Here is a 27,000-nt window from a genome sequence, read left to right as displayed (position 1 = left end):
TGTGGACAATGACAATTTTTCTCAAGCCAAATATCTGAGTAACAATTGGGTCTCGAGCAGTGATTCTCAACCTTCCCTTCCCACTCACATACCACCTTAAGCCATCCCTTACTATTCACAGAGCACTTATGACATAGGGAATACTTAAGGTGGAATTTGAATTTTTTTTAAAAAAAGGTTGCCCACTCCGGCCTTAGCAGATTGGTGATGGCATTTTTAACAATAATAAGGAACTGTTCTGCTTGATAGCCATGTACAAATGAAACTTCATTCAATAACATTATAAATAACTGACATAATACTCAAGCTAATATGACCTGGATAACTTTTCAGAACACTGAAGCAATAAGTTAAAATATATGTATGTCAAATCCTTCTAATGTAGGCAGGTGAATCATGGTAAGCGTGGGTACAGTGATGTTGAGACAACAGCTTATTGTGTTCAAATGTTCAAAACATTTTCCCTTGCAGGTCATCATAAGAAACAATGGAGACATAAACAATATTTAATTGATTTACTTCTTGGGCATTCCTAGAGAATTACAAACTTCAGTATATCATAAATTAAAAAAATTATTGAGGCTTTCAGATTATATAATTTATGCATTGTCAATCTGTCATGTTCTATTGATATCAACACCAGGCAAGCTGTTCACTAATAGTTCTGTCTTTCCAAAATCCAGAAACTTATTTTTTCTTCCAGAATTTGCTGTAATCTTCAACCTTAAATTCATCTTCAAATTTTTCCTCATTTATTTTGACTTTTTTGGGGTCATGTTTGCGCATTCTTGCTTTCCGTTCAGCTTCTGGTAGAAGAGAAATATCCACTGGCATCTGTAATAAATAATTTTCTTAGTATTCTAATAAATGATGGTGAACAACTTCATAACGCTCAAGTTCAGAAGAATGAGAGGAGATCTTATAGAAACATATAGGATTATGAAGGGTATGGATAGGATAGATGTAGGAAGGTTTTTTGAGCTGGCCGGGGAAACTCAAAATTCGGGAGAGTAGATTTAGGACAGAGATGAGGAAAAATAGTTTTTCCCAGAGAGTAGTGAATATTTGGAATTCTCTAACCAGGGAAGTGGTTGAGGCTGCTTCATTAAACATATTTAAAATTTGGTTAGATAAATTTTTACATGATAGAGGAATTAGGGGATATGGGGAGAAGGCAGGTAGGTGGAGTGAGGTCATAAATTAGATCAGCCATGATCGTATCGAATGGCGGAGCAGGCTCGATGGGCCATTTTTGGCCTACTCCTGGTTCCTACTTCCTATGTAACTTAGTGCATAATGATATTCAGAATGTACAAGTATATGATGCAAATTTTGTAATGGTTAATCATGACTTCCTGAGCCATGAACTTTTTTTTTCCCCTCAACTTCTCTACCTGGCCTTGCATTTTCAATGAAACATGCATATTCAACTCCCGATCCCTCAGTTCTTGCATTCCATTTGAAATTGTGGCCTCTAGTTTACAATTTCTCTTCAGTCTTCCTTATGCTCCTTATTTTCATTTTTCTATTTCATCAGTCCATCTGTATTCTCTTAAAGTCAATGACTGTCTTGCCACAGGCAAGAAGTCAATTCATTTAAAAAAATTAAAATATTTTTCTGTGAAAATGCCAGTTACCCTGATGAAGGAAGCATTAAAAAAAAAATGAACATGCTACCTTCTTGCACGAGTGGTTAAGGGCCAGTCATTTAAAACTGAGGTATATAGAAACATAGGAGATAGGAGCAGGAGTAGGTCATTCGACCCTTCGAGCCTGCTCCGCCATTCAACGAGATCATGGCTAATCTTAAAGTTCAGTACCCCGTCCCCGCCTTCTCTCCATAACTTTTAATACCCTTATACTGAAGAAATAGATCTAATTCCCTCTTAAATATATTTAATGAACCTGCCTCTACTGCCCTCTGTGGCAATGAATTCCACAGATTCACCACCCTCTGGGTCAAGAAATTCCTCCTCATCTCGGTCCTAAATGGTTTGCCTATTATCCTCAAACCATGGCCCCGGGTTCTGGATTTTCCCATCATTGGAAATATCCCATCTGCATCCATTCTGTCCAGTCCTGCCAGAATTTTATATGTCTCTATGAGATCCCCTCTCAATCTTCTAAACTCCAGCGAGTACAATCCCAATTTGCGCAATCTTTCCTCATAAGTCATTCCTGCCATTCCAGGTATCAGCCTGGTGAATCGCCTCTGCACTCCCTCCATTGCAAGAACATCCTTCCTTAGATAAGGTGACCAAAACTGCACACAATACTCCAGGTGGGGTCTCACCAAGGCCCTGTACAGCTGCAGTAAGGTATCCTTGTTCCTATACTCAAACCCTCTTGATATGAAGGCCAACATACCATTTGCCTTTTTAACCGCCTGCTGTACCTGCATGCTCGCCTTCAGAGACTGGTGTACAAGTACCCCTAGGTCTCTCTGCACTTCCCCATCTCTTAATCTATTGCCATTCAAATAGTAATCTGCCCTCCGGTTTGTATTACCAAAGTGGATAACCTCACATTTATCCACATTGTAGTGCATTTGCCATGTATCTGCCCAGTCCCTCAATTTATCCAAATCACACTGGAGCTTCCTGACCCCCTCTTCCGTGCACACAACCCCTCCTAGCTTAGTGTCATCTGCAAATTTGGAGATATTTACATCCAATCCCCTCATCCAGATCATTAATGTAAATTGTGAACAGCTGGGGTCCCAGTACAGATCCCTGTGGCACCCCACTGGTCACCGCCTACCACTCAGAAAACGAGCCATTTATCCCAACTCTCTGTCTTCTACCTGCCAGCCAGTTCTCAATCCACATCAATACTTTGCCCCCAATCCCATGAGCCTTGATTTTGTAAGCCAGTCGTTTATGCAGGACCTTATTGAAGGCCTTTTGGAAGTCCAGGTACACCACATCCACTGGCTCTCCCCCATCTATTTTACCTGTCACCATCTCAAAGAATTCCAATAGATTTGTCAAGCACGATTTACCTTTTGTAAATCCATGTTGACTCCGTCCGATCCCTTCTCTGCTAGTCATATGCTCCGCTATTACATCCTTAATAATGGATTCCATCATTTTGCCCACTACTGATGTAAGGCTCACCGGCCTATAATTCCCCGCTTTTTCTCTACCCCCCTTTTTAAATAGTGGGGTAACATTAGCTACCCTCCAATCCATGGGTACTGATCCTGAGTTTATCGAGTTCTGGAAAATAATTCTTAAAGCATCTGCTATCTGAATGGCCACTTCCTTAAGTACCCTAGGATGTAGATTATCAGGCCCTTTGGATTTATCTGCCTTCAATCCCATTAATTTCCCCAAGACCATGTCCTTAGAGATACTGATTTCTTTCAGTTCCTCCCTTGCATTAGCCTCTATGTTTCCCAACGTCCTTGGGAGGTTATTTGTATCCTCTCTTGTAAAAACAGAACTAAAGTAAGAATTTAATTGTCTGCCATTTCCTTATTCCCCATTATATATTCAAAGTAATCAAAGTACAAAGTAATCTCTTCTCACAGGAATAGTGAATCTCTGAAAATCTCAGTCCAGGGGATTGTGAAAGCAGGATCAATGGATGTATTTAAAGTGGAGGTGGATAAATATTTGATATATCGAAGAATAGAGGGGTGTGGAAAATGGTATTGAAGAGGAGTTGAGGTAAACATAGATTAGCCATGATCATATTAAATGGTGGAGCAGGCTCGATGCAATTTTGTGTGTTCTTGTGTATTTTTCTTGGAAATATTATGAAACACTTCAACTTTGAACCATTTTCAATAAAACATCTTTCTGAGTTAAACATTAAATTAGTAAATCCTTACAGTAATGATTTTTTTGGGCTCTTTGTATCGGATATTGATTGAAGATCCATCAGGTCGAACCAGCAGAACAGGATACTGCCTGGCGTAGGCCTGCCTTCCAAAGCGGACTACCGAAGTTCTATTGGAATTATTTCGTTTGGACAGACTGTGCCAAGGACATATGAAAAGAAGCAGTCTTTCAGACGCACTTAGCTGTAAGGAACTATTAAAAGTAAAAACATTCATCAGTGAATTTATAAAAAAATTTTCCATAAACACCCACCACAAATAACATTTTATCAAGTTTGTCTGAGAAATTCTGCCTCTGTGAAAGGTTTGATTTAAATTTTTATTAAATTGACAAAATGATATCTAATATTATAACTAATTTCTATGTAAAATTCAATTTTGGTTCCTTTAAATGTACTGCAGCATAAACAAACATTCATACTTTTCACATTACAAAATAGTTTATAAAGTCATGAGGGGCCATAGCATAGATCAGGGGTGTCAAACTCAAATTCACAGAGGGCCAAAATTAAAAACTTGGACTAAGTCGTGGGCCAAACTAAATATTTATTGAAAATTTTCAACAACATCTGCATGTTTTCTCTTCCTTCAACATATGTAATGTTAAACTTTTTCTTATTAAAATAAATGTTTAATAATAGTTTTGGTTAAACTCTTTCCAGAAGAAGTATTAACAAATGAGAAATAAAATATTCAATAAATAATATTTCTCTATAGCCTTTAAGCTCCTTTTAAATGTATTTTTTTTCACAAGCCAACAAGTCAAAAAAATAACAACTTGCTTCAATGACAAACAGGTTTGTCTTTTAAAATGATGAACATATAGTCTGCCTCCCACCTGTCTTGAAAGGTCCTGTTTTCTGTCTTTGGTTTGGCCATTTTTCGTAAGGGGTTTATTACATGTGAGTTCGGCGACAGGTCACAGATGCCAATGAAAGTAAAGAGAGGAGGTGGGGGCGATTAGCGGGCTGACGGGCCGGCGCCAATGCATTTGCAAAGCATTCTGGGATTTGTAGTATTAGCTGTGCGTGCGCTATACTGGCACGGCGGCCAGCAGGCCAGCTCTAATACATATTTGATATGATCTTGCAGGCCCAATATAATTATATCATGGGCCAAATTTGGCCCGCGGGCCCGAGTTTGACATGTGTGGCATAGATGGATTGCCATACATTTTCACAGGATAGGAGAGTCTAAAACATGACAGCGCAGATGTCTGGCGAGAAAGGAGCTGAAAGTTGTGTGTATATGGAACAAGCTGTCAAAATAAATGGTAGAGATGGATACAATGGCAATATTAAAAAAAAACATTTGGCCAGGATAGGAAAGGCTTTGAGGGGTATGGGCCAAATACAGGCAAGGGAACCAGCTCAGGGAGATACCCTGGTCAGAATGAACAAATCAGGCTGAAGGTTCTATTTCCATATCTAAACAACTCTATTTGGGAAAGAATGGGCTTGTAGTTATGCAGTAATTTCCCTAGTCTCTTGATGTCAGTATTCTATGGACCAAATGCTATGTAATAGGTAGGTAGGTAGGTACATGATGTCTACATGGAGGGTGAAGAAGCTACTTCCATTTCGAATAGCTCCCCATAGCATTGTATGGTAGTCGTTTTGAAGTGTATGTTGTATCTTAGCAGATCATTTGTGCAGAGCAAGCCACCACAACCAATAAGATTTTGAATGTTGATTTAAGAATAAATATTGACAGGCTACTGGGAATAATTCACTCTTCTGAATAATACTGAGAATTTTTGTCAACCTGAAACATGATGTTAGCTGAACATCTCATTCAAAGTTCTTTCCCTCCAACTGTACTGTAGGTCCAACCTAGATATTGTGCTAAAGTATTCTGCAATAGACATGGAGGATTACCATTAGAGTTGACCATTAAATAAATCAGCATTTGGCTCATTAAACACGGACAAGCATTGCAAATGGGTAACTACTGGAATGAAACTTGTGTTAGAGACCTTTTAATTTCACAAACTGGTTTTGACAAACTTCAAGATGAATTTGTAGAGATGGATGGGGGGAGGTGTTTGCCATTTGGATGACAAAATAATCACACAAGGAAGTTGTACAGCAAGTTATGGGGAAGAAAAACAATGAAGACTTCATAAATTAAATAAATGGTTGAGAGAATGGCTTAATGGTCAGAAAATTGTGTGTGTGTGGCGGGGCACATTTCTGTGAGAGAACCCCCGTTTGTACTGCCGCGTTGGTGGGGCAGCTGCAGAAGATGGCACAGTTGGGGCTTGCTCATTGCCTCGTGGCTTAAGCCACAGCTCGTGCCCCGGGCCATGTGATGATGTCACCCCTGTGTGGGGTGGATCTCCTGTTGGCCTTAAAGAGGCGCGCGAGAAATTCAAATAAACAGTTATACTGGAAACCCCCGTCGAGTTCAGTGGTGTTTTCTGTGTTGTAGCAGCTGCTACATGTGCACCATTTTTTCCCATCATTGAGGAACTTTGCTTCACCAATTCTCTATCCCAAATCTTTTGGACCCATCACCAAGAAATGCAACTGCTTCACAAATTAACATCTAGCACACAAATCTTATAGTAATAAATTAACAAATACCCAAGTGAGAACCAAGCATGCAGAAATCGGATAACCTTTGGTCAACTGCTCTCTCAGCTCTCGGCACACGTCAGAAAAAAAGTCACGGTATCTACTAAATACAAGTGCTTTCTAAATTCTGGAGAATGACTTGACAAAAGAAAGAATAAATAATGATTGCAAGCTTCATAATTTAAAAAATGCATTAATTTTCTCAAAATCATGGTCTTAAAGTATCTTTGTGTGAAATTCGATCATTTAATATTATTGCATTATGGTTTGAATTCATACCTTACCGAGGTAGTTAGGCAACTTAAATTCAACTAAAATTATTAAAACAATATAGCATAAAAAGCCAATACCACTCTTTTTTTTTTAAATTTTTTATTTTTCACACCATAAATCACATTAACCATGGTACACACTTTTTCCTTTTCACACATATACAGTGCCATTTTCTCCCCCCCCTCCCTCCTCCCATCCCACCCTCCCTACCTCCCCCCTCCCATCCCACCCTCCCTACCTCCCCCCTCCCGTCCATTTAAGGTATACAATCTAGGATACATTAAACCAGTCAGACAATGTTGTCATTCAATAAAAATACACCAGAAATTCTACTGAGTCCATTCTTTTCATTTCCTTTTCCTTCCGTTAACTTAGGTAATGATTGTCCCCGGTAGGTTTTCGCTATTGTATTTAATGTAAGGCTCCCATATTTGTTCGAATATTTCAATATTATTTCTTAAACTATATGTTATTTTTTCTAATAGAATACATTATTCATTTCTATATACCATTGTTGTATTTTCAAATTATCTTCCAATTTCCAGGTTGACATAATACATTTTTTTGCTACGGCTAGAGCTATCTTAACAAATCTTTTTTGTGCATCCTCCAAATCAATTCCAAATTCTTTGTTTTTTATGTTACTTAGGAGGAAGATCTCTGGATTCTTTGGTATATTGTTTTCTGTTATTTTATTTAATAAATGATTTAGATCTTCCCAAAATTTTTTTACTTTCTCACATTTCCAGATTGCATGAATTGTTGTTCCCATTTCTTTTTTACATCGAAAACATCTATCAGATACTGTTGGGTCCCATTTATATAACTTTTGAGGTGTAATGTATAGCCTGTGTATCCAGTTATATCGTATCATACGTAACCTCGTATTTATTGTATTTCTCATCGTTCTGGAGCATAACTTCTCCCATGTTTCCTTTTTTATCTTTATATTTAAATCTTGTTCCCATTTTTGTTTAGTTTTACCATTTGTTTCCTCATTCTCCTTTTCTTGCAGTTTAATATAAAAAGCCAATACCACTCTTGATGATCATAAGACTAGATGACATAAAAACTAGTATGATTAACTTAAGGAGAGAGGACAAAAACCAATGCAGAGATTTATAAGGATGTTGGCAAGGCTGAGGAACTTTGATTAAGAGAGAAGATTGGCTAGGCAAAGGGAAATGTAAATCATGATGTATAGAGTTATGAGAGGCCTGGGCATGGTGAACTGGAAGATTTTCTTTCCCCCAATAGTAGAGATGCCTATTGCTAAATGGTGTAATATTCAAGTGTTGGTGGGGGAGTATTTTGGGACCAATGATTATAATTCTATTGGTTTTATAGAGGCAATAGAAGATATGGTGAGTTCTCAAGTCCAAAATGGGGGAAAAGGCAAATTTTGATGGCATCAGACATGAACTATCAAAAGTTGTCTGGGGAAGGTTGTTTGTAGGCGTAGGGATGCTTGTCATTTTGGAAGAGTTCAGAAACAGCACGATCTTGTTAGAGGGATAGGTTGGAAGGATGAGGGAATCCAATATTTTTAAAAGTTTAATTTTTATTTTTTAATTTAAATACAGAGGACGGTAACAGACCCTGCCTACTCATGAGCCCAGGTCATAGAAATATCCAAATTAACTTACAACCCCAATAAGTTTTCAAGGGTGGGTGGAAACCAGAGAATCTGGAGGAAAACCACATAGACATGGAGAGGTTGTATAAACTCCTTACTGACAAAGCCAGATGCGAACACAGGTTGTTGGTGCTGTACTAACATTGAACTAACCACATCGCCCATGAGGTAATACCCAACTGAAAACAAGCAAATTCCTTGAGGAGTACAAGAGATGCAGTAGTTCACTAAAGAAGAAATGAGGAAAGCAAAAGAAAGACAAGAATGGCTTTGGCAGATAAGGAAAAGGAGAATCCGAAGGTATTCTTCAAGTATACGTGATAACTTTGATAAAATGTCTTTACAAAACTGTATGAAGAATAATGAACAGAATTATTGATGTGACAACAGATAAAAATGTGAATAATTATATCAACTGCAGAAGTTGATATTTACTTTAAACAAAGTAATAACAAAAACAACTCCTTATGAGGAGTATGTTAAAATAGGTTAAATCTGCTGGACTACAATACACGCAATCACGAGTTAGAGTGAATGGAATAAAAACTGCTCATCAGATGGAAGAAGCTGCACAAGGAAAGCAAGTCCACATGGTGCAGCTGAACTTTGTTGTTACTGACTAATGTATTTAAGTGCTAAGAATTGTACAAAAATCTCAGATGTGTAAGCATGCTTTGAGTGATTGTCGAGGGCACTTCGTATAGTGATATACTCAGTGCTGAAATCTCTCCACTCCCGTCAAACGAAAGAATTACCTTACTGAAAGAAACGTGGTGTTGTCTGTTCTAAGAACTAACTTCTATATTGGCTTTAGTCAGCAGGATTTCACTGGGAAAATAATACCGAAGATTGAGTAAGAGACTATGGTGTTCTCAGGATCGGAAGGGGAGAAATAAGCTCCAGTCAAACCCTTTGTGATCAACCTCCTAAAGGAAATTCCCACCAACGCTGTGGTCCCTCATCAGCAGGATCTAGTTCCTTGCTGAGATCCTTAGAAAACAGATCAGTACGGTAAGGTTGGAAAAACGTGAATAAGATATGTGAATGAAAATCTTATTAACGATTGATTACTGCAAGTCAGAAAAGGAATTGTCGTTCACAAATTAGTTGGGCCGAGGATGAAACCTTGTGACAATGGGAAATAATTTGAATAAAAGTGACGGGGGAACCAGCATATTGTGTTATTTGAACCATAATTATAATAAGGATTATTGAATGTTGAGTTATGTTGACCAGTAAGAGGTATCTGGAATATAGAGATTATTTTTAAACAAAATGTTAATTTGGGAGAAAGATGCAGAAAAAAGTAGAAGAAACAGATTAAGGACTGGAAAGAGTAGGCACAAAAGAGATGGGAGGAGATTAGGAATCAAAATTGGATGGACAATGCCTGATAACTAGTTAAGGGATAGAGACAGAAAGGTAAAAGATTGGAAGATGTTACAGGCAGAATGTAAGTGGGCAGAGGAACAGGAAAAGAAACATCAAAACGAAAGTTCAGAAAAACAGAGATCTCGGATAAAACAAATGATAGCAAAAGAAGGAAAACTAGATTTTAAAAATTCTCTGGCGACTCCATGTCTGCCATTGCGACCCAACCTGCTAGTGAGAAAGAGGATGGCCGATAGGGAAACGACTTCTATATGCCCCATTATATTCCCTCCTTGCCCAGTAATGGAAACAAATTACTTGGAGGGTTTGGATGGTCTGAAAGCATTATTTGATCCATCTTCCCCATCAGCATCAATTCACCTATGCCTTCTGGCCATAGCAGAAGCAGTTAAGTTAACCCTGTGAGAAAGAAAACAAAAGATTTTGCCAGTGAAAACTGTCCTAAACCCTCATACAGAAGCAAATGGTCAGCAAGTAACTATGAAGATGTACTCTGTGTGGAAACCCCAGGAATTGTGTATGATTTGTAACCCTCAGGGATTTGTGGATTATGTGTGATCTACCATGGATTACAATATAGCTAATCATAGAGACATATGGACTCTAACCATGTCTCTAATAACATCAGCAGAAAAGACTAAATAGTAAATGGCAATGAACCACCAAACCTGGAACGCCTGTAAGGCAGTAGCAGTGCATAATGGACAGGCTGGAGAGGCAACACTTAGCGGAATGCCTAAGGCATCCCATAAACATGAATAAGGCCTAGACTGCAAACCTTTGTCAAAAGAGGAAGCAAATTCCTGGCTTGATAGATTTGGAGGTGTACAGGATATAAGCCAGGGATCCTGTTTTTAATGCTATACTGATGAATTGCCTGATCGCAGGGCAAACAAAATTACTTACTTTCGCCAGGTTTGGACACTATGAATTGTCCCTTTTAAGTAATCCCAATTTATCCTTCCAGCATTGCTCCATCACTAACCCAGCAGACATTCTCACCCGACAACCAGAGGAATGCAGTAAGCCTCCACATGACTGCAAGCTAGCCAATGACATCTTGACCACTGCCAGGGAGAGATTTTCAGATATACCACTACAAACCACTCAAGCTACTTGGTTTGTGGATGGTTCCTCAATGGTTCTGCCCAACACAGGACAATGAGCATCTGGTTACTCCATAGTCAATGATGCCAACATCATACTGGAAGAGGAATGTTTCTAACACCTCCTATCCGCACAACAGGTGGAGTGGTCTGCGCTTACCCATGCCTGTCTCTTGGACGAAGGGAAAAAGAGTAAATATCTATATGGATTCCCACTATGCATTCAGAGTTGCCCACGACTTTGGGGCACAGTGGCTTTCTGACTTCTGCTGGCACACCCTTCAAAAATGCCCCATGTGTAAGGAACTTTTTAAAAGCCCTCCAATTACCTAAGAATTTAGTTGTAATTAAATGTAATGCTCACATGGCAGGAGATGATTCTGTCTCCAGGGGAAATGTATTTGCTGATCAAATGGCTAAAGAAGCTGCTCACTACCCCAGAAACCTGGTACCATCAGGAGAAAGGGTCCTAAAGGGTAGAAAGGTCATGCCAGATATGGAGGAGGTTAAACAGAGGGACGCCTCTGCTACTGAACAACAACTATGGAAACGAGAGGGCTGCACCCTGGATCTCACTACTGGTCTTAGGCTCACCCCTCTCCGTCAAGTTTGTGTACCTAATGCATTCTTATCAATGCTTTTGACATACTTGCATTCGCTTACCCATGCAGGAAAGGAGGAAATAAGAAGGATGACAAAAGAAACAAGGTGTCATTCTAAAATCTGTCAAGAGGCATTACGACAAGCCTCCAAGTGTAAAATTTGTCAGAAGACCAATCCAGGCAAGTCCATTCGAATACCTGCTGGGACTACACCTATGACATCATAACCGTTTGAATGCATACAGATAGATTTTATTGAAATGCCACGGGCCCATTGCTATAAGTATTGCTATGTAGTATTAGATTTGTTTAGAACATGGATCAAGGCTTTACCTACTACAGTAGCTGAAACTACTGAAATTAAAGGAGGTAATTCGAAGGTTTGGACTACCAGTGGTAATCAGATCAGACAATGGCCCTCATTTCACGGCTACAATAAACAAGCAACTTTGTTAGTATTTTAAAATTAAACAGTAATTTCATTGTGTACATCATTCACAAGCCTCTGGTATGGTAGAGAGAGAGTGAATGGTACCCTTAAAAATAAAATGACCAAGTTGATTGGAGAAATGGGCCAGTTTTGGATTAAGTTTTGATCACTGGCCGTGTTTGAAATGAGAGTTATTCTACATAGCGTGACTAAGTTGTCCCCGACTGAAATAGTTTATGGAAAACCATGGGGGGCTAGCAAATCATGGAAGAGAACACTAAACTTACAAGCCCTCAATGATGAAATTTTAACTTAGTCTAGTGTTACGAGCCCAGAGGACAAAACCCAGCAGCAATAGATATTCACCAAGACAATGGTTACTTAAACAAAAGTTGCTTTTAATTTTCTGTAAACACAAAAACAGGATCAAACTTTAACATTACTATTAACTTAACTTAATTTAAACCCCTTCTAATTCTAAGTGCATGTGTCTGTGATGTGTACATGTTCAGGAAAGTTCTTTGTTTCACAGTCCAATCATTCACTTCTCATTTCTCCAAGTTCACCAGTATCAGGCAATTCTCATACTGTGAACACAATTCAACATTTATGAATCTTCATCAGTGTTGTGTTTAAAGTTAAATGATTACTGCTCAGAAAGGTTCTTGTTGGTTTCAGAGAGAAATTTGTTGCTCGTTGGACACACACAAATTATTTCTTCCATTCAGACATTTCAGTGTCTTGCCGAAGAAACTTGCCCCATCGTGGGTTTTCCAAATGATAACCTCTTCTTCCAGATCACCACAGAGTTCCACGTTTCCCTTATTTCAGGTGAAGCACACGAGCCAGCCATTTCCTCTTGTAAGGACAACAAGGGTTTTCAGAACCCATCTTCAAAATGGGATCTTTCAACAAGCCTGCCAGCTTGTCATTTTGCAGCCTCAACTGCTACTGTAGAACTGACTTCTATCTCCCTCTCTCTGAGAGAAGAATCCTGTTTGTTTTTCCTCTCTCTGCTTGTAAAAACCAATAACCTCTCCCCAAGGCTCCAAACCCAATATTTGAATGATCTTAGCAGTACTTCTGAGCCTGGACTTTATTATCCATACATAATAGATCAGAATTCTTCATTGCTTCTGCAAAACCAACTGGAGTCTCAAAGTCTAGCTTCAGCAAAGCTCTTGTATTTTAAATGAGATTACTTTTGTGAAGTGTTACTCTGTTTGTGAAGTGACCTACACTAAACCCCCACAAGCTCTTTTAAAGACGCATTTATCCATAACCATACCAATATAACCCATAACACTAGCAACTAACCAATGTATTGTCAGCATTACATTTGCAGGTGAAGGAAACACAGAAATCAATGCCTGAAGGAATAGAGGAACATTCATTACAACCAGCTGATACGAAATTGAAATTGTAAGAAGTTGGGAAATCACTGGAATGGACCCTTCCAGGTCCTGCTCTCCACAGTGACGGCAGTGAAGGTGGAAGGAAATCCGAGGTGCATTCACTAATCTGAATGCAAAAAGATTGGCAGAGCAGTGCCACTTCAACCCATGTAATGAAGTGAGCATCTATCCGCTATCATGGACTTATGCTTTACAACATAACTTTTTTTTTCCAGATGCATAATCTTTTGTATGGTAATCATAATGTTTGCTAACCACTAGCTTGGTCAGTAAGATCATTGTTTGCAGTAGCCCCTTACTGATAAACATTTCCTAGAAGTTGTTGAGGAGAGTTCAGATAGAAGCTGCTGAGGGAGTAAAGGAACCTTCTTGATGGGAGGAAGGGGACATTGCTGGTCCCCAAGACCTCGGAGATTAACCTTATAATAACTCTTGCGAACTAGTTATTGAGTGATCTCCTTCAGAGTTGCCAACTATTCGAGAATTGGGCATACATTAAAGGAGGATCCAAAGTGTCAGTTTTGATATAAAGGCATTAGCTACCCCTTTTGCCACAATGGCACTGGGTGGGCCTGTGTGACTGTTGATGTCACACGGAACTACTCCTGTGTCGAGTGCCATTGCCTTCAACATCAGTGCAGCATATACAAAGATTTGTTCAGCTGTCGCTGCATGAACAAGACCTGTTTGTCTCTTTCCACAGGACTGGAGATTGTTTGCAGTCTCAGCAATGGCATTCATTTTTTCAGGGGAATTTAACCTTCACCTCACCTTGGCGGACTTCCTTCCGTTTCTAGAATAATCAACCATACCCCACTCCCAAGAATGACACCTGTTACCGTGCCAAGAAATGTTGCATTTCTCTTTAATGATACTTTTACCATTCTTTTCTTTCTTTGGCTTGTCTTCGCGGACGAAGATTTATGGAGGGGGTAAAAAGTCCACGTCAGCTGCAGGCTCGTTTGTGGCTGACAAGTCCGATGCGGGACAGGCAGACACGATTGCAGCGGTTGCAGGGGAAAATTGGTTGGTTGGGGTTGGGTGTTGGGTTTTTCCTCCTTTGCCTTTTGTCAGTGAGGTGGGCTCTGCGGTCTTCTTCAAAGGAGGTTGCTGCCCGCCAAACTGTGAGGCGCCAAGATGCACGGTTTGAGGCGTTATCAGCCCACTGGCGGTGGTCAATGTGGCAGGCACCAAGAGATTTCTTTAGGCAGTCCTTGTACCTTTTCTTTGGTGCACCTCTGTCACGGTGGCCAGTGGAGAGCTCGTCATATAACACGATCTTGGGAAGGCGATGGTCCTCCATTCTGGAGACGTGACCCATCCAGCGCATCTGGATCTTCAGCAGCGTGGACTCGATGCTGTCGACCTCTGCCATCTCGAGTACTTCGACGTTAGGGATGTAAGCGCTCCAATGGATGTTGAGGATGGTGCGGAGACAACGCTGGTGGAAGCGTTCTAGGAGCCGTAGGTGGTGCCGGTAGAGGACCCATGATTCGGAGCCGAACAGGAGTGTGGGTATGACAACGGCTCTGTATACGCTTATCTTTGTGAGGTTTTTCAGTTGGTTGTTTTTCCAGACTCTTTTGTGTAGTCTTCCAAAGGCGCTATTTGCCTTGGCGAGTCTGTTGTCGATCTCATTGTCGATCCTTGCATCTGATGAAATGGTGCAGCCGAGATAGGTAAACTGGTTGACCGTTTTGAGTTTTGTGTGCCCGATGGAGATGTGAGGGGGCTGGTAGTCATGGTGGGGAGCTGGCTGATGGAGGACCTCAGTTTTCTTCAGGCTGACTTCCAGGCCAAACATTTTGGCAGTTTCCGCAAAGCAGGACGTCAAGCGCTGAAGAGCTGGCTCTGAATGGGCAACTAAAGCGGCATCGTCTGCAAAGAGTAGTTCTCGGACAAGTTTCTCTTGTGTCTTGGTGTGAGCTTGCAGGCGCCTCAGATTGAAGAGACTGCCATCCGTGCGGTACCGGATGTAAACAGCGTCTTCATTGTTGGGGTCTTTCATGGCTTGGTTCAGCATCATGCTGAAGAAGATTGAAAAGAGGGTTGGTGCGAGAACACAGCCTTGCTTCACGCCATTGTTAATGGAGAAGGGTTCAGAGAGCTCATTGCTGTATCTGACCCGACCTTGTCACAAGATATTTGCCTATTTATTTTGCCATCAGGATGATTGGACCCCTCACATTACCATTCCCACTAACACTTTAGTCCAGCGATGTATAGTTGTGAGATCTGTGAGCATGGAATTTTGTGAAGATTGAAAAAATCCCAACACCTTGTGGTCACCAGTTGGTTATGGAATTCTGAATACATTAACCCATGGTGGATCTGCTGGTGCCATCACCACCAGAAATCGTAATAAAAACATATGTGGTTTAGCATTCCTCGGCAACAAAACATCTAGTGCACTAGATGATATTAATCAAGAGCTTTTGAGCTCCGCTTGTATGCCCAGCAGAACCATTATGCCGTTGATTACCTACTCGCCAACAAGAAGGTGGCATTTGTACCACATTAGGAGACTAATGTGAAGGATCACTTCCACAACATTAGTGAGCACATAAACAATATCAGGCAATATGTTGATGGTCTTAATGAAGGCCCAGCAGGTTGGTGGTCCTACAGATGGCTAGGAAATGCTTGGGGAAACAGTGTAGCGGGCTGAGCAACTGCGCGAGTAAATGGTCCAAATCACTGCAACACGTGGCTGGTCCAAGATGGCATGGGCTCCCCTTCACTGGCGAGGAGCCCACACCTAGCGCCACATGCAGGCTAAGTAGTTCTCCACTTCCACATGGCGGCCCGCCAACTGGAGAGTGACACCGCAATGCGATTACATCACTTCCGGAAGCCGGCAGGTATGTCACCGGAAGGTTCACCGTCATGCTGTGTGGACGTCTCTTTACTCGGTAGCGTTGCCACAGCAGTCACTTCAGTGATGACCCCAACGGTTCAAACATTTTGGACCCAGCATCGATCACACAAGAATGCAGCAACTGACTGAACCCTTAGTCGCAGTGTTTGCGACCAACGCAGTGGGCATTCATCTCCTGCCATTCTGGGCAAGCCAGCCCATGAACTAGCTTCAGGTGGCTGAGTCACAGTTCCACATCAGGGGAATAGTTTCAGAGGACACCAAGTTCTGGCATGCTGTCAGTACCCTGGTCGCTGCCACAGCTGCCAAAGTAAGCTCCTTCATAGAAAACCCACCGATGAAGCGTAAATACGAGCAGTTCCAACATTTCCTCCTCAGCACCCTAGAGCTCAGCCAGCACGAGTGCACCATCAGAATCCTCAACATGCAGGACCTGGGCGACTGAAACCCCTCTGAACTGATGCATGAGATGGTGGCCCTGGCAGACGGGCACATAGATTGTTTCCTGTTTGAGGCCCTATTCCTCGCGAAACTATCAGTTCACATATCCTCGGCAGTTTTGGACATGGATTTCAGTGCCCCGCACCTCGTAGCCAAGGAGGCAGACAGGCTCTTCTGCATGCCACAGCAAAGCTCCCACCACATGCAACCAGCCTACACAATCGGTGCCGCTACCCCATCCAGCCTATTAGAAGCACCAGTGGTAGCCGTGGCACAGCAGCAACATGAAGGACGCATGGAGAAGAATAGCGAGTACTGTTTCTACCACCGCCGATGGGGCAGGAACGCCCAGCAGTGCATCCCTCCATGTTCGTACCTCACCGCCAAACCAACACAGCAATGAGAAATGGGCAGGTCAGCCACTGATAGTGGCCTTGGCAGTTGGCACACATAAAGGTCTACTCTACCTCAGAGACTAGAGGATGAAGAGGGACTTCCTCGTTGACATGGGCGTGGAGATTAGCCTCATTCCGCCCACGTACTTTCAGGCAAGACATAATACCAAAAATACCAAAGGCTTTCCCCTGCAAGCAGCCAATGGGTCCTCCATTCCCAGCTACGGCACCCGTCTGGTCACCATCCACATTGCAGACTCCGTTTTCCAGTGGGAGTGCACCATTGTGTCCGTGAAACAGGCACTACTCGGAGCGGATTTCCTCCGGACTCATGTACTTCTGGTAGACGTGACAAGATGCCGGTTAGTAGACGCCACAATGCTCCAGTCTTTCTCTCTCACCCTGCAGAGATGCTCTTTCCTGCCACTGGGAATCCATGCCCTGAACCAAGACATTAATGCCTCCTTACTGGTCAAATACCCAACTTTATTGGCACTGAACTTCCATGACTCCAACCCGCCACATGGCATGGAGCACCACATAGAGACGGACGGGAGGACCCCCCGGTTTATGCACGAGACTGGCACCTCCCACCAGACAAGCTCCAACAAGCCAAGGCCGAGTTCGCCACCATGGAGGAGTTGGAGTTGGGGATTGTCTACTGTTCCAACAACCCTTGGGCCTCCCCGCTCCACATGGTGTGGAAGAGCTCCAGCGGTTGGCGACCGTATGGTGACTACTGACATCTAAAGAAGGCAACAGTCCCAGAAAGGTACTGCATCCCACACATCCAGGATTTCGCCTCGAGGCTACAGGGCTGAAGGGTATTCTCCAAGGTGGACTTTGTAAAGGGGTACCACCAAATCCTCCTACACCCCAGCGACGGCCACCATCACACCCTTTGGCCTCTTCGAATTCATAAAAATGCCTTTTGGACTAAAAAACGTGGCCCAGACATTCCAACGGCTAATGAACGTGGTCGGAAGGGTCCTCGACTTCATTTATCTCGATGACATCCTCATCGCTGGCCCCGATATCAGCACCCACAGGACGCACCTTACCTGCCTGTTCAACAGACTGCAGCAGTTCAGACTCATGGTGACTTAAAGTTTAAGACTCAGTTCCTCCCCATGTACCTGGATCCTTGACTTTCTGACTAACAGACCATAATCAGTGAAGATGGATAACAACGTTTCTTCCTTGATAACAGTCAACACAAGCTCTCTTCAAGGATGTATAATCAGTCCCCTGTTATACTCCCTCTCCACCCCCAATTGTACAGCTAAATACAGTTCTGACTTCACCTTTAAATTTACCAGCGACACCACAGTAATGGGCTAGCTAACAAATAACTCGATATAATGCAAGAGTAATTGAAAGTTTAGTATTATGATGCCAAGATAACAACCTCTCGCTCCACATCAATAAGACAAAGAAGATGATCACTGATTTCAGGAGATGAGCCGAGTCCACACACCTGTCCACATTTATGGTGTTGACGTCAAAAAGACTGGATAGCTTCAAGTTTTGAGGAATATATATCACAAATGGTAATGAGGAAATGTGCAAGAGGGAGATAGATCAGCTTGTTGAATGTTGTAACCACAACAATCTTGCGCTCAACGTTACCAAAACCAAGAAGGTGATTGTGGACTTCAGGAAGAAATCAGGGGAACACAACCCAGTCCTCATTGAGGGCTCAGCAGTGGAGAGGGTCAAGAATTTCATAATCTTGGAGGATCTGTCCTGGAGCCTCCACGTTGATGCAATCACAAAGGCAGCTTGCCAGTGGCTATATTTTGTGAGGTGCCTGAGGAGATTTGGTATATCACCAACTCTTGTAAACTTCTACAGGTGTGTGTTCTGGTTGGTTGCATCACTACCTGGTATGGAGGTGCCAAATCTCAGGGCAAAAATAAACTCCAGAGGATTGTTAGCTCAGCTTGTGACATCACAGGCCCCAAACTTCACTCCATCAAGGACATCTACATGAGGCGGTGACTTAAAAAAGCAGTCTCTCTCTTCAAGATCCCAACACCTAGGCCATGCTCTCTTCATTCTGCTAACATCGGGAAAAAAGTACAGGAAACTAAAGACGAGCACTCAACGGCACAAGGACAGCTTCTTCCCCACTGCCATCAGATTCCTGAATCATCAATGAACTAAAGACATTTCCTTACTTTTTGTGCAATATTACTTTTATTTATTTATAGCAACGTTGTAAGATGGTTATAATATGAATGTTTACACTGTGATGCTGCCGCAAAACAGAAAATTTCATAACATGTTCATGACAATAAATTGTGATTCAGTGACCTGACCTGGGACACAAATGTTGACCTGATGGTCCAGAAAGCACAACAATGTCTCTATTTTCCAGGAGACTAAAGCCCCTTTCACACTTGCCAGTGATCCCAGGAATAAAATGCCAATCGGCCTTTAAAGTGGCAAGTGTGAAAGCAAAATCTGCTCAAAGCCAGCGTCAGATGACATCATGTCACACCAGGGACTGACAGCCTCGACCCCTAGTACAATCCCTGGTGTCTCCAGACACCAGCATTGAGATCAGGCAAGTGTGAAATCACTTCTATCTTTTACGTGCCGCATCATGCAGGCACTTCTGATTAAAGGTGTCCTGGTTAGGAGTGGTCTAGTGTGAAAGGCCAAACCGCCATTCCTATCCTGGGACACTGAATGGCTGATTTAGTGGGATACAACTGTGAAAAGGGCTTAAGATAGTTTGGTATGTTCCCCTTATCCCTCACCAACCTCTGCAGGTGCACTACCAAAAGTATCACAGCTTGGCATGGAAGCAGTTCGACTCAAGACCAGAAGTTACAGAAGATAACGAACATAGCTCTGAATATCACACAACTCTCATCCCCTCCAGGAACTCCATCTAGGAAAGGGAGCCAACATACTGAAGGACCTATCACACACCACTCTCTTCTCCTTCCTCCCACGAAGGGTGGGGGAAGGCTAAAGCGTGTACCAACAGGTTTAATGACTGTTTCTTCCCCGCAGCCATCAGACTCCTGAACAAACTTCATAACAGCACCATTACGCCGCCCTTGCTTGGTGCTAACTGTAGAGCTCGTCGAAAGAACCAAAGACTTGTTGATCCAAACCAAGGCTTTTATTAGCAAAAGACCGGAGCTCTTCACAGGTGGCCGACCAGTCCGGAATGATCCGACCTGGCTAGGGACACAACCCTTTAAGGCCCAAACAATAGGTGTGGCTTAGCTCTCAGCCAATCGCTGTAAGCACAGTCTAGATACAGTAACTATATACACTATGTACATTGGTGATAGATCTGTACTATCACATTCACCCCTTCTTGGAGAATTGACCCGGGAAAAAAAAAAACAAAAACGAGGGAGAGAATGAAAAGGAAGGGGTAGGTCAAGGACTGTAGCGGTCAGGGGGTCTGACCATCCGGCGTGACCGCCGTGGTGCCGGGATTGGGGTCGCTGGAGTGGTGTCACCAGCGGGCTCATCGGGTGCGACTGCTCCGTCACTCAATTCCCCAGTCGTTTTGTCGGCAGGGTGGCCCGAGTCATTGGGGTGCTGTTGGTCCTTCTGTTGCGGCACGGGGCCTGGAGCATAAGGAGTTGGGGGGTTTGCTGGGTCTACCGCGTCCTGAGCTAGGTCCCGCACCGAAACAGTGTCCTCCCGCCCGTCTGGGAACTCCACGTATGCGTAATGTGGGTTCGCGTGGAGTAGAGTCACTCGGTCGACCAAGGGGTCGTTCTTTGAGTGCCGGACGTGGCGTCGCAAAAGGACGGGGCCAGGGACGGTGAGCCATGCCGGTACAGTGGTTCCCGAATCGGATTTCCTCGGGAAAAGGAACATCCTTTCGTGGGGGGTGGCATTTGTTGCAGTACATAGGAGGGAGCGGATGGAGTGTAAGGCACTAGTGAGAACCTCCTGCCAGTGAGAGGTGGGGAGACCTTTAGACCGGAGAGCCAGTGTAACCGCTCTCCATATGGTGGCATTCTCCCTCTCGACCTGGCCATTACCGCGTGGGTTATAGCTCGTGGTCCTGCTTGAAGCAATACCACACTCCAGAAGGTACTGTTGCAGCTCTGCACTCATGAATGAGGACCCCCTATCACTGTGGATGGAATTGGGGTACCCGAAGATGGTGAAAATACTGTGAAGGGCCTGTATCACTGAGGTGGCAGTTGTGTCTGGGCAGGCCACAGCGAATGGGAAGCGGGAGTATTCGTCGATGGCCGTAAGGATGTAGGTATTACGGTTGGTCGACGGTAGGGGTCCCTTAAAGTCTACGCTAAGACGCTCGAAGGGGCGGGTGGCTTTGATGACGTGGGAGTTATCCGGACGGAAGAAGTGGGGCTTGCATTCGGCGCACACCGAACAGACTCGGGTCATGGAGCGGATCTCCTCAACTGTGTAGGGTAAGTTGCGCGCCTTGACAAAGTGAGCAAACCTAGTGACCCCTGGATGACAGAGCGCCTCATGGAGTTTCCGTAGTCTGTCCATCTGTATGCTGGCGCACGTCCCCCTGGAGAGCGCGTCAGGCGGGTCGTTGAGCTTACCAGGCCGGTACAGGATGTCATAGTTAAAGGTGGAGAGTTCGATTCTCCATCTGGCGATTTTGTCGTTTTTTATCTTACCACGCTGGGTGTTGCTGAACATGAAGGAGACCGCGCGTTGATCAGTCAACAGTGTAAAGCGCCTCCCAGCGAGGTAATGTCTCCAACGACGTACCGCTTCAACTATGGCCTGGGCCTCCTTCTCGATCGAGGAGTGTCTACTCTCCGGACCCTGGAGGGTTCTGGAGAAGAAGGCTACAGGCCGACCGGCCTGGTTCAAGGTGGCTGCCAGGGCGAAGTCGGATGCATCGCTCTCGACTTGAAACGGGACAGACTCATCGATCGCGTGCAGCGTCGCAGCAGCGATGTCAGATTTGATTCGATCGAAAGCCGCTGTGGCTTCGGTCGAGAGGGGAAAAGAGGTGGTCTTGATAAGAGGACGTGCCTTGTCGGCGTAGTTTGGAACCCATTGGGCGTAATAAGAGAAAAGGCCCAGGCAGCGTTTGAGAGCTTTCTGGGTATGTGGGGGGGGTAAGTCCATTAAGGGACGCATGCGGTCAGGATCTGGCATGACTATCCCGTTTTCCACCACACAACCTAGAATAGCGAGTCGTGTGGTCCGGAAAACACACTTGTCCAAATTGTAAGTCAGGTTTAGCTGACGGGCAGTTTGAAGAAATTTGTCTAGGTTGGCGTCATGGTCCTGCATGTCGTGGCCACAGATGGTGATATTGTCCAGATACGGGAAGGTAGCGGTTAGCCCGTTCTGGTCCACCATCCTGTCCATTTCCCGCTGGAAGACCGCGACACCATTTGTGACCCCGAATGGTACCCTGAGAAATTGATATAGCCGCCCATTCGCTTCAAAGGCCGTGAATGGTCGGTCCTCGCAGCGGATTGGGAGCTGGTGGTAGGCCGAACGTAGGTCAATAGTGGAGAAAATGCGGTACTGGGCGATGTGGTTCACCACATCCGTGATGCGTGGCAGGGGGTACGCATCCAGGAGTGTGAAGCGGTTAATGGTCTGGCTATAGTCGACCACCATCCGTAGTTTTTCCCCATTCTTGACAACCACCACCTGGGCTCTCCAGGGGCTTGAACTGGGTTCGATGATGCCCTCATCCAGCAATCTACGCACCTCACTCCTAATGAATTGCCTGTTTTCGTAACTATATTGCCGACTTTTGGTGGCCACAGGCTTCCAGCCAGGGGTGAGGTTTGCGAAGAGTGCTGGCGGGGCAATCCGGAGTGTGGAAAGGCCGCAGGATTGGCCCCGGGGCACGGGGGCGGGTTGCTCGGGTGCTTCGGGAGTGGGGCGATGGCAGACCGAGAGGGGGGCGTGGGGTCCCCCAAAGTGTAGGGACACCGTTTGGAACTGACACTGGAAGTCTAATCCCAGCAACACTGGGGCGCACAATTGGGGAAGGACGAATAATTTAAAGTGGGTGACCGTCACGCCCTGTACTTCCAGCGTGGCGATGCAATACCCCTTTATCCCAGTCGAGTGCGACCTCGTCGCTAATGAGATCCTCTGGGTAGTGGGGATAATGTCAAGTCCCCAACGGAGGGCCAGATCTGGCTGGATAAAACTGTCAGTTGACCCAGAGTCAAATAAGCAATTGGTGTAGTGTCCATGCACTTTAATCAGTTCCATTGCTCTGGTGAGGGGATGAGAGCATTGCTGGTTTAATGTTATTGAAGCAGTTGACAGGCGAGTGTTGCGCGATGACGTCACACAACGGGATGACGTCACGCAACGGGATGACGTAGTCAACGCTCGAGGAGAAGGTTGGAGAACCTCCCGGAAGTGCTGCTGTGGCAGGTGAATGGTAAGTAGTGGGGTTTGTAGTTGCTCGTGATCGGTGGTCGGGCCCTGGCGGTCGTCAGCGATGGACGCTAGGGTGCGCACCTGGTTGGCCGCGGGGGTGGCTGCGGCGGCGGTAGCGTCGGCCCCGGGGGTGTCTGTGGCGGCAGCAGCAGCGGCGGTAGCGTCGGCCCCGGGGGTGTCCGTGGCGGCGGCAGCAGCGGCGATAGCGTCGGCCCCGGGGGTGGCTGTGGCGGTGGCAGCAGCGGCGGTAGCGTCGGCCCCGGGGGTGGCTGTGGCGGTGGCAGCAGCGGCGGTAGCGTCGGCCCCGGGGGCAGCAGCGGCGGTAGCGTCGGCCCCGGGGGTGGCTGTGGCGGCGGCAGCAGCGGCGGTAGCGTCGGCCCCGGGGGTGTCCGTGGCGGCGGCAGCAGCGGCGGTAGCGTCGGCCCCGGGGGTGGCTGTGGCGGCGGCAGCAGCGGCTGTAGTGTCAAGTGTTCCGCACGGGGGCGAGAGGCAGGCCATCACCATGGTTGCGACGGTGGGCTGCCCCTTCCGGGTTCGGCGTCTCCGTGACGTCAGGCGTTGCCGTGCAGGGGAGCCCTCGCTCTCATTGGACGAGAGCTCTGGGGAAGAAGAGTTTGAATGGGATAGTGGCGGTTGAGCTTCACACGAGGCACTGTGTTTGCTGGCGGCCATTTTAGACCTACAGACTGCAGCAAAGTGGCCCTTTTTAAGGCACTTCTGGCACCTGGCTTTTCTTGCTGGGCACTGGGATCTGCTGTGCTTGTCCCTCCCGCAGAAATAACATTTCGGTTCCGCACGGGGGAGGGTAGCAGCAGCCGACAGGCCGTCAGGGGTAGGGTAGAAGGGCACTCTACTCACATCAGAACGAGGGGTCCAGTCCCAAGAGAGCTCGGTGGATTTTAAGGCTGCATCCTCCATTGTGATTGCAATCCGGGCCACGTCCTCTAGTTTTTCTACCCCTTGTTCGAGCAAGCGCAGCCTCACTTCATTCGATCTGAGCCCGGCCACATAGGCATCCCGGACGAGATCGTTTGTGATCTCGGCAGCAGTTTTGTCCACACAGTTACAGTCCTTGCCCAATGCCTTTAATACTTGTAAATATGCTCTGCTGGACTCACCGGGCTGTTGCTTCCTCGACGCAAGCACGAGCCGGGCATGAACTCTGTTCACCGGTTGATCATACAGTCCTTTCAGTACCTTTATGGCTGCGGTGTAAGTGGTCTCATCCTGGATGTTCTCGTAGACTCTCAAGGACACCATAGACAGCAATGCTGTTAGACGCTGGTTATCCTCCTCTACCTGAATGAATCTCAGGAAGTTTTCAAAGTTCAGCAGCCAGAAGTTAAAGGCTTTGAAGGCTGTAGCTGACTGTGGGTCGATATCAAGTTTTTCTGGCCGAGTTAAACGCTCCATCCCTTTCAAAAAAAATTATTTTTGCTAATAAAATTGTAGAGCTCGTCGAAAGAACCAAAGACTTGTTGATCCAAACCAAGGCTTTTATTAGCAAAAGACCGGAGCTCTTCACAGGTGGCCGACCAGTCCGGAATGATCCGACCTGGCTAGGGACACAACCCTTTAAGGCCCAAACAATAGGTGTGGCTTAGCTCTCAGCCAATCGCTGTAAGCACAGTCTAGATACAGTAACTATATACACTATGTACATTGGTGATAGATCTGTACTATCACACTAACTGATCTTCCTTTTCATTGCTGTACACTGTAAAGGTGCTATTTACACAGTTGGAAGATAAAACTTGGGGGGGCGTGCCACATGATGACGTGGGGTTAGACTGATAATCCCTGCTCTCCTTGAAAAAGTTAAGAAAAAGTGGCAAAAAAACTATAAAAGTTTCAGAAAATATAAAGGAGGAACTGTCTGAAGATATACAGAAGATATTAATAATGCCACCAAAAAGGATAAAGAAACCGAGCAAGAAAATGAAGAGAGGCCTACCTTGAGAAAGGATCCTGGAGCTGTTCACAAGGTAATATGCAAAGGAGAGAGGCCAGAAGCCAGGGAGACCTTGGACACTGCTGCACAAGGTCTCCTCCGACAATGGCTGCTGACATCGGGTGAAGAAATAACTCTGCGCGTACACGACTCCTCGCATACGTGCAAAGCACAAAAAAAGACAGGAAATTTTTTAAAAGATTCCAGACACCCACAGCTCCAGTGATCAAGAAGCAGCCCTGGAAAAGCAAAGGAAAGAACTAGAACGACCTACAATCAAAAAAAAGCAGAAAAAGGTTCAGAAGCTTCTTTATTTTTTGGTGAATGTTAGACTTTTTTCTACAATCTATGGAAGTGTTAACTGATGAAGCAAGGAAGAATGGTGATAAGTAAGGATGAATGGTGATAAGATGGAAAGATTAATGCAACAAGTGGACACTAGATTTGAAATAATTGACAGAAAAATTAAAAGGAATCAGTTTGAGCTTCAAAATATTAAAGATAGCACAAGCGGAGGCAGCTGCTAAGCAGGACCAGGTTAATGCAAACAAAATTCATGTTTTGAAAAATTTTAGTTGAAGGAATAACATCAAGATTGTTGGACGAGGGTCAAGACTTGAAAAGATTTTTTTTCAACGATGGATACCGGAATCTTTGGGTCAGGCTGAATGTCAAGAAGACTTGGAGATAGAGCAATGAGACCTGAACATCAGCCTGACAACTGCAAGATAAAACTCACAGAAGAACCTTTCTTCTCACTGCACTGCGTCAAGCTTAAACTTAAAATCAAATTATGAACAATGAGTTCAGATACAATTAAAATATTTTTAATTTCTTCTTTGCCATACTCATTTTTCCTATTCAGTGGAACACATTCATGTGGTTCGTCACAACTCTCCTGACTAACGGCCTGATGTGGTCCCCAATGTTTCCGACGTTCAATGAGATGACCTTGGGGTGGCCAGAAGCGCCCTGCGGCGGCACATGGGTTTAGCCAACAGTTCAAGAGGAAATGAATTACTCCAACGACGCGGGCCCAAACGCGCGGTGGAAGTCGGTCTCGAAATGGATCGTTGTGGCAGACAGGCGTTTATTCCCTGAACGGCTGGGTGGGAGCAGCCCGCGCGACTCAGCCTCGCTCTCTGGCCCAGGGCTCGACGCCCCGCCTTCCGACCCCCGGGGCTCCGCGCCTGCGCCATCCGCCGCGGCACGCGCGCCACCCCGACCGGCGCCATCCGCCGCGGCACGCGCGCCACCCCGACCGGCGCCATCCCTTCCACTGACTGCCGTGCCGGTACTTACGTGGCAACCCATCGTAGCTTCGCGCTCCACGCAGCCGCCATGTGTCGACTGCGGAGGTGTTTCCGCGGAAGGACCAGTCCCTCGAACAACCACAGCTCTCAACTGTGGTTCCGACCTCCTGCTTGCAGGCGGGTAACTGAAGGCGATGCGATCTCTGCCCTTGGCCACGTTGACCCGGGTGAGATTCTTCAAAGACGCGTGAATCCAATTGATTTGTTAAGCCTGGTGAACTGATACCCTTGCAGACTATGATTTATCGTTGCAATTAACATATTTTATCTCGAAAAAACACACAAATGCTGGAGAAACTCAGCAGGTCAAACGGTGCCTTTATGTAGCAACGGTGAAGATACATCCCCGACGTTTCGGGCTTGA

General features: G+C 45.0%; 1 protein-coding gene across 2 annotated transcripts; it reads right to left on the bottom strand.

Annotated features, from left to right (window-relative positions):
• Positions 1-500: 500 nt before the first annotated feature.
• Positions 501-26,734, bottom strand: mrpl55 (mitochondrial ribosomal protein L55). 2 transcript variants are annotated; one of them, XM_069938569.1, is made up of 3 exons: positions 26,626-26,734; positions 3,836-4,037; positions 501-834 (listed from the first exon to the last, which is right to left on the bottom strand). In XM_069938569.1, the coding sequence occupies exons 1-3, from the start codon at positions 26,664-26,666 to the stop codon at positions 688-690; spliced, it is 390 nt and encodes a 129-aa protein (XP_069794670.1). In that variant the 5' UTR covers positions 26,667-26,734; the 3' UTR covers positions 501-687. The 2 variants fall into 2 exon arrangements, with proteins under 2 accessions (XP_069794670.1, XP_069794671.1); XM_069938570.1 differs by having other exon boundaries at positions 3,836-3,980; positions 26,626-26,716.
• Between the last annotated feature and the right edge of the window lie 266 nt (positions 26,735-27,000).

Source organism: Narcine bancroftii, chromosome 5 (assembly GCF_036971445.1).
Source record: "Narcine bancroftii isolate sNarBan1 chromosome 5, sNarBan1.hap1, whole genome shotgun sequence".
Classification (NCBI taxonomy): domain Eukaryota; kingdom Metazoa; phylum Chordata; class Chondrichthyes; order Torpediniformes; family Narcinidae; genus Narcine; species Narcine bancroftii.
Note: the sequence above shows the minus strand (reverse complement) of the source record. Positions and strands in the feature narration are given on the sequence as shown.

Bases quoted from the DNA above. Each gene is read 5' to 3' on its own strand.
- mrpl55 (XM_069938569.1), bottom strand. From the start codon at position 26,666: ATGGCGGCTGCGTGGAGCGCGAAGCTACGATGGGTTGCCAC. The intron at 4,038-26,625 runs GTAAGTACCGGC...TACTTTTAATAG, and splicing joins AAGCTACGATGGGTTGCCAC to TTCCTTACAGCTAAGTGCGT. The intron at 835-3,835 runs GTAAGGATTTAC...TATTTATTACAG, and splicing joins AGCCCAAAAAAATCATTACT to ATGCCAGTGGATATTTCTCT.